Source organism: Hemicordylus capensis, chromosome 11 (genome assembly GCF_027244095.1).
Source record: "Hemicordylus capensis ecotype Gifberg chromosome 11, rHemCap1.1.pri, whole genome shotgun sequence".
Lineage (NCBI taxonomy): Eukaryota > Metazoa > Chordata > Lepidosauria > Squamata > Cordylidae > Hemicordylus > Hemicordylus capensis.
Window position 1 is genome coordinate 5,600,640 of NC_069667.1, and position 12,658 is coordinate 5,613,297.

At 49.5% G+C, this 12,658-nt stretch overlaps 1 protein-coding gene across 1 annotated transcript in view; it reads left to right on the forward strand.

Moving 5' to 3' along the window:
• CHRDL1 (chordin like 1) overlaps positions 1–12,658 on the forward strand; it is a 53,807-nt gene that overhangs the window by 18,357 nt on the left and 22,792 nt on the right. The window contains exons 5-6 of the mRNA XM_053274256.1: positions 6,377–6,522; positions 11,018–11,111. Of these exons, the coding sequence (XP_053130231.1) occupies positions 6,377–6,522; positions 11,018–11,111 (240 nt within the window). The remainder of the gene's footprint in view (positions 1–6,376; positions 6,523–11,017; positions 11,112–12,658) is intronic.

Here is a 12,658-nt window from a genome sequence, read left to right on the forward strand (position 1 = left end):
GAAGTACTTTTTCACACAAGGCATAATCCACTTGTGGAATTCTCTGCCACAAGATGTGGTGACAGCCAATAACCTGGATGGCTTTAAGAAGGGTTTGGATAACTTCATGGAGGAGAGGTCTATCAACGGCTAGTAGTCAGAGGGCTATAGGCCACCTCCAGCCTCAAAGGCAGGATGCCTCTGAGTACCAGTTGCAGGGGAGTAACAGCAGGAGGGAGGGCATGTCCTCAACTCCTGCCTGTGGCTTCCAGCGGCATCTGGTGGGGCATTGTACGAAAGGCCTTGGGCCTAATCCAGCAGGGCAGTTCTTTTGTTCTTAAATTGAGGGGCCCCTGGGCAGTAGGCCCTCTAGCGGGTTCCTCTGACATAGGTAATTTTACATTGTGCATTCCTCAGGCACTGAGCATGGAGTAAAAGAATGGAGCAAAGAGTCAGTGTGGTGTAGTAGTTAGAGTTTTGGACAAGGACCAGCGAGACCCGAGTTCAAATCCCCCTTCAGTCCTGAAACTCACTGGGTGACTCAGGGCCAGTCATTTCTCTCTCAGCCCAACCTACATCACAGGGTTCTTGTGAGGATATATACTGTGTAACCATGTACACCACTCTGGACGCCTTAGAGGAAGAGTAGGATATAAAGGAGGAGGAGGAAGTATGTGGTATTTACGCATGCATGAAGCTCAGTTGCCTCTGGGAATGAGGGTAAACCGAAAATCACATGGCAGAGGTGGCTTCCACGGAGGGATCTGAAGGAAGAGAGAGGAAGATGTGTCCAGATTCAGAGAGGCAGTTCTGATGGAGATGGCCTAAATTGATACAAGGCATGTCCAGCCCTGGGAACAGCTGTTTCTGCCATATTGGCTTTGTTTGCAAATCTACTGGTCGTGATCCGTGGAAGTGCACAGGAGGCGCTCCTGCAAAGCTGCAGATCAGCTGTCCCACCTCAGACTCCCTGAGAAAGAACCATGGCAAGATGGCTGCAGCTGACCCTTGGCACTCTGCTTCTTCTACAACTGAGCCCAAGATACCTTTTTTAAAAAAATCTAGGTAAAATCTAGGACTATGGGAAGGATTCAGAAGGAGGGGTGAAACTGGAGGTTTCAGGTGTGAGTGCAAACTTCTCTGTAAATTTAGGTGGGTGTCATTTTAACCCCCCCCCCATCAAAAGTTTGTTTTGGGGTTTTTTTTTAAACTTGCCCCCTACTTCTGTCTAGGTAAGTTTCTCCAGATTGGAGTCACTTCAAGGCAAAACATAGTGTTATGCAACTAGACAGTGAACCCAAAGGAATGTGTGGGTTCAAGTGCCATTCAGAAATGGAGTTAAGACTGACACGCCAACTTCAAATCTGGGTTCAACCCTAAGTTTGACACCCCTAAATGGTTACTGCCATGCCATGAGTTCAGACAATCAAAGTATCCAAGGTTATTTAAAATATACTGATGTTCCATGTAACATCTCAACAGGCCGAATATGTGAATCATATGCTCCTCAGGCAAAGAACACATTGCATTACGTTGGTCTGTAAATCATAGGAAGTTGCCTTATACTGAGTCAGACCCTTGGTCCATCCGGCTCAGTATTGCCTACACTGACTGGCAGCAGCGTCTCCAAGATTGCAGGCAGGAGTCCTTCCCAGCCCTACCTGGAAATGCTGCCAGGAATTGAACCCGGGACCTTCTGCATGCAAAGCAGATGCTCTGCCACTGAGCTACGGGCCCCATCCCCCAAGGGGAAGATCTTGAAGCACTGAAATGTAGCCACCCATCCAAATGCAAATCAAGGCAGACCCTGCTTAGCAAAGCGGACAATTCACACTCACTATCACAAGACCTGTTCTCCGCCCCATCTTATGCATCCATGGTGCATTATTGATTTGATCTATTACCCCTTGTATAGACACAGGACCTTTCACATAGATTCAAACATTTGTTCAAACTGGTCTCTGGGTGCAGACAGCACCTTTTTTTGTGGAGCAACAAGCGTCTGTTCATCCTAGCGACTATTTCCAAGTATCTTTTTCCCCAGTCAAAAGTCACGCTTGCATTCCAACGGCACCAAATCTCTGCACAGTTGCAGCTCTCTCAGAAATGATCCCCTCAGCCTTCCGGTGGGAGCAACAAATCGAGGCCTTAAGCGGTTGCCTTTTTAATGGCTCCTCTTGTCTAGTAATCCCTGATGCCCCCATGAAAAGAAACACACCGGAAATGAAGCCGCAGTGCACACCCCGAACGATGAAAGGGTGGCAGAGGGGCCAACGTTCCCTGAAAGCTGGAGAAACCTGAGCGTCAGGACACTGTAACTGTACCTTTCGCTCGATACAGTTTGAGAACATGCCCCACCCTGCTGGCTTAATACCTCCGAGCGGGTGGGGTGATCCTGCGCATGCTACTGGCTGGCTGCGTTAAAGGACAAGTCCCCGAACTGGCGAGCTTAACGGAGCCTTGAAGCTGCTTTTGGAAAGCGGTGGGCAGCATAATGTGTTTGACACCTGCATCTTTCAGGCAGCACATGTGGATTCAGTTAGACATTTGCAGTCCTCTGATGCTGGCCTGCTTCCCAAAAGCCCCTCGCTCCGTTCAGCCACTGCTCAAAAGTAACATGGGGAGTTGACTTCTTCAGAATGAATTCCAAGCCCTTTTCCAAATCACTCTGTATTTTATTTAAATATTAAATTACAGCACGGCTTAAGGAGTCGGGCCTGCCGTTGTGGTGGTTGACTGTATCTACATATGGGTTCTTGATGGTCTTCAAAGCACATTTAAGTCCTTGGAAAGTTTCCCATTGAGTTCTTAAAAATAACAGTGCCCAGTAGTTCTGACATTAATTAGTGGGGGTTTTTAGAAAAAGAAAGCCCTCCTATAAAAATCAGAAGTATTTTTGTTCCAGAAAACTTTATGATCCTGATTCTGATTCCATTTCTTTTTAAAGAAATCTTTTGCTACTTGATATTTTATTATCAATAGAAATACAACAACATTCGACTGGAAAATGTATGTCTTGAAATTTGAGATTCTTCCCTGCTTAATAATAATAATAATAATGAAAAACAAGTGAAAATAATCGAGATAGCAATACCAGGGGATAACAGAATAGAAGAAAAAGAAATAGAAAAAATCACCAAATACAAAGATCTACAAATTGAAATTGAAAGGCTGTGGCAGAAAAAGACCGAAATAATCCCAGTGGTCATTGGCGCCCTGGGTGCAGTTCCAAAAGACCTTGAAGAGCACCTCAACACCATAGGGGCCACAGAAATCACCACCAGCCAATTACAAAAAGCAGCTTTACTGGGAACAGCCTATATTCTGCGACGATATCTAGAACCATTGACAATAAAATTCAGCCATCCCAGGTCCTTGGGAAGGACTCGATGTCTGGATAAAACAAACCAGTCAATAACACCTGTCTGACTGTGTAAACAAGAAATAATTTTTTAAAAAATAAACTTTATTTGTCTGGCTGACCCATAACAATTGTTCTCTGGGTGGCTCACAAAACAGTAAAATAAAACACACAACTGAAAACACATCAAAACGATGACAAAATATAATTAACCCCCCCCCCACCTCCTAACATTAAAAAATATTTCAAATGCCTGGGTGAGGAAAAAGAGGATAGCCACAAAGCATATCAAAATGAAATGCATGAACCGATCAGGAATGAAGGGGAGAAAAAGAAAATGAGATTGACGGTGGGTGGGACGGCCTAGTGGTGATACTGGGAGGGGGCTTCTGGGGCTGCTGCACAACTTAAAAGAATCCCCAAGGGAGAGGGCTGTAGCTCAGTGGCAGAGCATTGGCTAGCATGAAGAATCTTGGAGAAGCTGCTGCCAGTCAGTGTAGGCAATACTGAGCTAGATGGACTAAGGGTCTGACTCAGTAGAAGGTAGCTTCGCATGTCCCTGTAGGAGCTGCTCCAGAATGATGTAAAATCACTTAGAAACCCCGAAAGCTGCCTTATACTGAGTCAGACCCTTGGTCCATCTAGCACAGTATTGCCTGTTCTGACTGGCAGCAGCTTCTCCAGGGTTTCAGGCAGGAGTCTCTCTTGCCCTACCTGGAGCTGTTGCCAGGGACTGAACCTGGGACCTATTGCATGCAAAGCCGGAGTGTGTTTAATACAGTTGTGTAGGTATTTTATTGGGAAACATTTACTGGTGCAGAGGTTCTGACATTTCACTTGCCCTGTGGGTATTTAAAGAGCTGGAGGTGCCAGGGTGCCAAAATAAATGGTTTACGGAGACTTTGAAATGTCGCTGTTTCACTCATGTGCCTCTAATCTGCAACTTCTTGTTCCCTTGGTCGAGTGCCCGGTTGAAGAAATGAAAAAGAAACCCCCACATTCCTCAGCAGCATAATAATTCTGGAGAGTTTCATTTTACATGATATGATCCCCCAGATGTGGAGGGGGCTGCCAGCCACCCATGAACTCTGCAGGTCAGGGAAGATGGCTCCTTTTGCATGGAGTCTCCCAGCCCAGCAAATGACTGGCATGCCAGAATGCTTTGGGTTCCAGCAAACAAGCCCTCAGTTGTTAGCTTCACAAAAGCTTTTTGATTTTCCAAAGGGCTGTGTGTGAAATCAAACATATAAAGTTCCCAGTGTGCAGACAGCCCTGGCTTAAGCTTATGAAGCAGCTTGCATTATACAGAAATCGGATCGTGCTAACCTGGTGCAAAGGAAAGGGGTCAGACAAATCAGAATTCGACAGTGGCCGCATTCTCACGTACCGCGAAGCCATGGGTCCAATGGACCTGCGGTTCTACTTCCCACCCCCACCTGGCTCTCCTGTCCGAATTTGGACGTAATGGAGAACAGGGAGCCTGCAGTCAGGAAGACTGAAGAGAGGAGAGGGAACTGGCTGTGCGGGTTTCCTTCTTGCATGAAGGACAGCCCGCACAACCAGTCATAGCCGGAGAGAGGGAGGAGCTTCTTCCCTCAACTCTGGTCACAGGGAATGCATCCTGCACTTCCAAATTCGGACATAACGCTGTTCAACCTTGGGTTCGGGCAACAAAACTAACTGCAACCCATGGGTTGAAATTGGAGTTTTGAACAGCAAACCTCAGGTCGCTCTCCTCACAGAACCAGAGTTCCCTGCATTTGGACGTACAGGTTGGGCCACCTCTGGCCCCTTAAACTCCAGTTCTGCATTCCATGTGAATGCGACCCTTGTGAAGTCTTCCTCAGAAGCTGTCGTTTTGGTTAGGAACATAGGAAGCTGCTACATATTGAGTCAGACCATTGGTCCATCTAGCTCAGTATTGTTTACCCAGACTGGTAGTGGCTTCTCCAAGGTTGCAGGCAGGAGTCTCTCTCAGCACTATCTTGGAGATGCTGCCAGGGAGGGAACTTGGAACCTAGATGCTCTTCCCAGAGCAACCTCATCCCCCGAGGGGAATATCTTACAGTGCTCACACATGTGGTCTCCCATTCATATGCAACCAGGCCAGACCCTGCTTAGCTAAGGGGACAAGTCATGCTTGCTGCCACAAGACCAGCTCTCCTCCAGGGCTGGGAACTACTTCTGTCTGAAACCATGGAGAGCTGCTGCCGAAGTAAGAACCAATGGTCTGACTCAGTAAATGGCAGCTTCATTTTAGGGGAAGAGCCATAGTTCAGTGGAGTGGCAGAGCATCTGCTGTACATGCAGAAGGTCCCAGATTCAATCCTTGGTGTCTTCAGGTAAGGCTTGGGAAGACTTCTGTCCCAAATCTTGAAGAAGCTGCTGCCCGTCAGGGTAGACAATACTGAGCCAGATGGGTGAAAGGTATGACTTCTGGAAAGGCAGCTTCCAATATTCCTGTGACGATGGCAGCCAGTCTCCAAGGCCTCAGGAGGGATCACTTGCAAAAGAAACTCTTCTCTATTATTATCTATATATATAATTTGCTAAGACATACCCGTGGCTAATCTCATGCGTGGCAGCTCTCACGAGATTTCACAAGGGAGGGGAGGGGAGGGGGAGAGGAAGGCCAGCGAAAGGAAGCAGCGGTGCCAGTGCCGAGAAAAAGAAGTGGAAGAGAGGGAGTGGTGTTCAGGCCAGCCAGCTGGCTGCTGAGAGGAAGTAGAGGCCGCGGTGGGAGAACGAACTGGGGCTGAAGGGCGGGGGGAGGATGGGAAAGGGATGGCGGGGAGATACAGGGAGAACTAGAGATGCAGATGCTCTGCACCAGGTCAGCTAGTTGTTGTTGTTCAGAATTTAGAAAGATTACCTTTCAAAAATGTTCAGTACAAAATTGTCACTACAGAAATGTTCAATACCACGCAATAGAGGAAATCTAGGGATGGAAACAGGGCAGATTGGGACCCTCCCATCTGCAGCTGGTCCCCTTGATCGTGTTCTTTGACTGATTCCTTCTTCTCCAACCTCTTCCAGACGACTCGCTGTTTTCCCTGGGCAGTAAGGTCTCCGGGAAGTCCTGCGAATACAATGGCACGACCTACCACCATGGGGAAATGTTTGTGGCAGAGGGACTCTTCCAGAACAGACAGGCCAACCAGTGTGTCCAGTGCAGCTGCTCCGTAAGTGAAACAAAGGCACTGGATTCTGCTCAATGCTGACATGAGACTTCCCAGGATGTGGGAGAAGCCTGCTGGCCCAGTCCGAAGGGCCAGTTCAAACTGGGGAGCTGTGGTGCAGGAGGCACTTCCCTGGTGGCTTCTTCCAGTGAGATCAGCCCCAGCTCCTCGGATCTTGGCCTCCATCCCAAGGGTGTCAGGACAATGGCGGCAGGGAGCAGCCGCACGGGGGCCACCATCTGACTACAGGACACCCCTCCCACCCGCAGAGGGCACTCCGCCACTTGGGATCCCAGCAGCCTTCACTACCACCACTGGCCACCCAGCCACCATTGCTGCAGCTGTGCGTGCACACTGGTCCAGCCTGAAAACTTGCTTATGCACTGGCTCAGTGACGTCATGCTGGCGCATAGGCACAGCCAGAGGCAGCAGTAGTGGTGAGGGCAGCAGCGGAGGCTTTCACTTGGCCGGGCTGATGATGGCAAAAAAAGAGGGTAGGTGTGTGGGTGGGGCCGTCCATCCCTAAATCCCCCCAGGGCAGCTTCCAATGGGGCTGTGCCCTTGGCGCTTCCCATGGGAGCCTGGCCCTTCCACATGGCTGATCCATTTCTAGAGCACCTTCCTTATGAGGCAAGGCTACAACCCGTGGAGCTTTTTAGTTTAGAAAAAAGACGACTGCGGGGAGACCTGACAGAGGTCTATAAAATCATGCATGGTGTGGAGAAAGTGGATAGAGGGGGATTCTTCTCTCTCTCACATAACACTAAAACCAGGGGTCATCCCATGAAAGTGATTGCCAGGAAATTTAGGACTTGCAAAGGGAAGTATTTTTTCACCCAATGCATAATCCACTTGTGGAATTCTCTGCCACAAGATGTAGTGACAGCCACCAACCTGGATGGCTTGAAGAGGGGTTTGGATAACTTCATGGAGGAGAGGTCTCTCAACGGCTACCAGTCCAAGGGCTACAGGCCGCGTCCAGAGGCCGGATGCCTCTGAATTCCAGTTGCAGGGGAGTAACAGCGGGAGAGAGGGCATACCCTCAACTCCTGCCTGTGGGCTTCCCAGCAGCATCTGGTGGGCCACTGTGCAAAGTAGGATGCTGGACTAGATGGGCCTTCTTGGGCCTGATCCAGCAGGGCTGTTCTTATGTTCTTACGTTCTATGTTACATATATGGCTCAGGATGTACAGTAGTTGCAGCAAGCGTCCCAGTTCCACCCCATAACAGTTGATCCCAAGTAGCGCAGTGGAAGACAGAGTTCAGGAACAAACTGATTTATTCAGTGTATCCGGACAAGGAGCACTGACAAGTCACTGAGGTCATCCACATGACCACCAGGGGGTGGGCTGGGCTGGGGGGAAGGCAGGAACCCACCTGCCTTCCCCCAGATGACCAGAGCCTGATCAGGGCTCCACCTCCTGCACGCCCACATCAACAGCGCAGTGCCAAGCCCAGCAGCAATCGGGGACAGAGCTCAGGGCCGTGAAGTATCTCCCAATGCACTGTGTGAGCGGTACGATGCACTGGGAAAGCGCCACACTGCCTGGCCACTCCTTCCCCACAGCTCTATGACTAAGATGGCTTCCAGCAGACCGGGGAGCAGCTGTCGACAGCACAGAGCCCCACATGACCGGCGAGTGAGGTAGGAGGCGCACACTTGTCCTCCTACCTTACTGTAAGCCTGGTTAGCAGGTCGGGGCTACCCAGGGGATAAGTTGCAAGATGAGTAGGACAGGGCAAGGCCTACCTCCCCGGTATGAACCTAACGGGCCAAGTCATGAGAAAGACCTCATTCTCTCGTGCCTGTCTCTGTCTCAAAACACAAGGCACAGCACATCACCCCATCTCCAAGTTTCCCCCATACACACAAAGTCATGGCAAATGCAGCTTTCTCATCAGAAAAACTTTCAGTACTGCTCCTGCAGTTGAGACCCAAACTAGATGCAAGAATATTCCTGCAGGGGGATCCCTGCCCAGATCCATCTCGTCTAGCATCTTCTTTCCAACCGGAGGCTTCCAGGAAGGTTGCCAGCAGGGCAGGAAGACCGCAGCTCTCTCCCATAGTTGCCCTCCAGAAACTCCTAGTCAGGGATATCTTTCTGTCTCCAAACCCAGAGGTTCTATTTATGCTCAACTCAGGTCTGCCTTAATTGCATATAAAGCCGGAGAGGTGGCCGGGTCCAGGAGTCAGACCTGCTATGATCAAAGCAGGGGCCTGTGCATAAAGAATGGGGAAGCCTGGGTGCAGGATCCAGCTCCAAAAGGAGCCTCAGCACCTACCACCCTTGAGGAGATAGCTCTGCCCTCCTCCTTGGAGCTCCAGAATTACAGGAAGCCTCCCAGGTACTGCTGGAGATGGTGTTTGAAAAATAAGACACAGACCCTTTTAACGCCAACTGTTCCTGCCAAAGGGGGCAGAGCTAGAGGTATCAGTCTGGGGGCAGAATATTGATTTAAGCCTCCCGTTAGCTCCAGACTGTTGCAGAAGCAGCATCCTCACTTGTTGCCTCCTATCCAGCCTGCTCGTGCCCAGTGATCTGTCCATGGTCCTGTTCTTGCCCAGTGACTGAACTCTCGGCCTCCCTAGCAGGATCCCTGCTGAGATCACCCCCAGTTAACCCAGGTTTGCTCAACTTCGGCCCTCCTGCAGGTGTTGGCCTACAGCTCCCATAATCCCTGGCTATTGGCCACTGCAGCTGGGGATTATGCGAGCTGTAGCCCAAAAACAGCTGCAGGGGCCTAGGTTGAGCAGGGCTGAGTTAACCCCTACTAACTGAGCCAAGAGGGACCTTTCAGAGTGGGGATTCTCTTATGTTTAGCAGGGAGAGAACAGCTGTTTCTATCCAGCTCCAGCACAGCATCCCTCCAGTAGCTTTTGCTGGCACCTCCCTCATTTTCATGTTAGATCTTGAATCCTTTGGGGACAGGGGACCATCTTTTTAATACTTATTTTGATTGGACAATTGTTGAAAAGTGGCTTCTTAATATCAGTAGTTATAGGAGTCCCCATCTGGAACAGGAGGCATCTCTATTTTCTGAGCAAAGTGAGAGAGGCTCACCTCTTCCACTACTCACAGCTCATCTCCTTACAATCCCTCCGCCTTTGTACTCTCTTTGGCTACACTCCCATTTCAGAAGTGAGCTCAGCCAGGAGGAAAGTACTTGAGGGGCAAAGGCTAAGGAGAGCAGTAAGGGATGCTCAGTCCTAGAGCATCTGCTTTGCATGCAGAAGGCCCCAGGTTCAATCCCTGGCAGCATCTCCAGGTAGGGCTGGGAGAGACCCCTGCCTGGAATCTTGGGGAACCTGCTGCCAGTCAGTGTAGACAATACTGAGCTAGATAGACCAATAGTCTGACTCCGTATATGGCAGTATCCTGTGTTCTGAGGGTTCTTTCCTTCTACCTGAGTGCTCCACCTAGGACTTTTTCCATACCAAGCATGTGCTCTGTCATTCCGCTACAGTGCATCCCATAACAGGCTCTATAAATATCCCCAGTTCAGGTTTTGGTGCAATGGTATTCTTTGCTCTCACACCATTTTAAAAGAGATGTCCCCAGATATTTTCAGGTTGTGAGCTTCTTTGGGTCAGGAATCATCTTCTTGTTCCTTTTTGAGATGTAAACGGCTTTGTCAACATCGTAGCTCAAGAGCAGTCTATAAAGATTCTGAATATTTGAACTGATTCCGGTATAGAACTGATTCCGGTATAGAACTGATTCCGATATAGCCCCTCTCAAGGAAGCTGTGTTGCGGTTGCTCAGCTCCTCCCTAAAGAGCCCCTAACCTTCCAAGGGAACAGTCCCCAAAGAACTGCAAACTGTCCTCCTTGGCGTCTGATCACCTTACCGCAAATGCTATGAAGAAGTCAGATTTTTCACATATACAGAAAGCAGCTCATGAGTGAAGTTTCATCACAATTTTCTAATAGGAACATAGGAAGCTGCCTTATACTGAGTCAGACCCTTGGTCCATCTAGCTCAGGATTGTGTCCCCAGACTGGCAGCAGCTTCTCCAAGGTTGTAGGCAGGAGTCTCTCTCAGGAGTCTCTGTCTGGAGATGCCAGGGAGGGAACTTCGAACCTTCTGCATGCAAGCAGGCAGATGCTCTTTCCAGAGTGGCTCCATCCTCTCAGGGGAAGATCTTACGGTGCTCACATGTTTCCCATTCAAAAGCAAACCAGGGTAGACCCTGCTTAGCAAAAGGGACAATTCTTACTTGCTATCTCAGACTGCACAGGAGGAGGCAATGGTCAACCCCTCCTGTATTCTACTAAATAAAACCACAGGGCTCTGTGGCTGCCAGGAGTCGACACCGACTCGACGGCACAACTTTACTTTACTTTACTTACCACAAGTATGGTGGAGAGAGGAGACCAGCTCTCCTCTACTCAAGTGTACAAAGTACTCTTGAGATTGCTTGCTAATGCAGTCATGATGCTCTGGATGCATCCGTGTATCTATTGTGTATTCACTGGTCTTTGTTTTTTCAACGGCAGGAGGGAAATGTATACTGTGGCCTGAAGACATGCCCCAAGTTAACTTGTTCTTCTCCGGTGTCCGTGCCTGAATCGTGCTGTCCAGTTTGCAGAGGTAAAGTACCATTTTCTGCATGCCCGCCAGAACGGGCTCATCTCTTATGGTATTTATCTATTTGTTGTTACATGTATATACTGCCTTCCATTAAAACAATCCGAAGGCGTTTTCTATTCCCAAGCTGATGGAATGCTGTATCGCTGAATTCAGCAGGGCGTTCGTAACAGCATAGGAAGCCTTTGCATTTTGGAGGGCAACGTCTTCTTGCAAGCTGTCGAGCCAATGTCTGGAGAGGAATCCGTAGCGCTGGTAATCCATAAGCCACTTCGAAGTAGCCCAGACCATTGCTAAATAGCCAGCTGTTCCCGGCAATGGCATCCCAGGCAATCCAGGGCTGAAGCCCAGGCTGTGCAGCCTGGCCCCAGGGGCCCTCAGAGGGGCAGGATCAGGCCATGCCCCACCCTGAACATGAAGCCTTTCTAGCCCTTCGTATGGAGCAGATCTGCTCCAGCAGATGGCTAGTGTGCATGTGTGGCAGCCTCCAAAATGGCCACTGCCAGCACAGAAAGGCCCGTAGGGCCAAAAATGACTGGGGGGAGGGGGAACCTCAGGAGACATCCTCCCCTCCCCCGGCTCCCCCTATGGCACCTCCTGAAGCCCCACAATGGCGGCCAGCCTGCCATTTCATTTCATGTTTTAAATCATTCACCGCCCTCGAGCTGGACCGGGCCCGATTCTAGGGCCGGTCAGGACCTCGTTCGGTTCAAGTCCGGTTCTACTCGCATCAAACCAGGGTTTTCGATTTCGTGCACACCGCTGCTGCCTAGACCTGTCTTAGGGGCACGGAATTCAAAGGTGCTGTGAAAACCTTCAACTTGTTCAGGTTTCTTGGCAGTGCTCAGACCTCCGGCTTAGAACAGGGCCGAAGGGTCACACGTCATGTTACAAGAGATGCATCATGAAGATATATACTTCCACTCGAAATCACTCGCTCGGTTTCTTTCTTTAACAAAGAGCAGTTTCAGGGTCCCAATCCAGTTGGCCACCTAATGGTGCAGTGGGGAAGTAACTGGCCTAGGGAGCAAGAGACTGCTGGTTCGAAATGTCATGACTACATTATTTCATATTTTTATTCTTGACCCCAGCATCTCCTTTCAACCTGGCAGGTTTCTCTTCTCCGTGTGGTTCTAATGAAGCTGGTGGTTGGCCTGGAAATGTCAGCACAGTTCTGAAATATGATCTTTTGGTCAGCTTGTAGGGCCTGGAAGTCTGAACAGTATTGGCCGCATAAGTGTGGACGCTTTTGCTCCCGTTCCACAAACCAATTAAGGACTTGGGTTTTTGTCAGTTCAGCCCTGGCGTCTTCCATTGAATGAAATGCAGTTCAACTGTTTTGCTGTTTAGGGGTTGGCTGTTTTAGAACAACAATTGAGTTATTGAGCTTTTTTTGCCAGCCCAGTTTTTGTATCAACTGAAGCCGAGTTGAGCAGTCGTTTGTCCACAGGATAGATCCTACCCCCGGGGCAATTTTATCTGTCTCAAGCCAGGGTTACCACACAGAAGGCCTCCAGTTCAATCCCTGGTACAGTAGCATCTCCAAATAC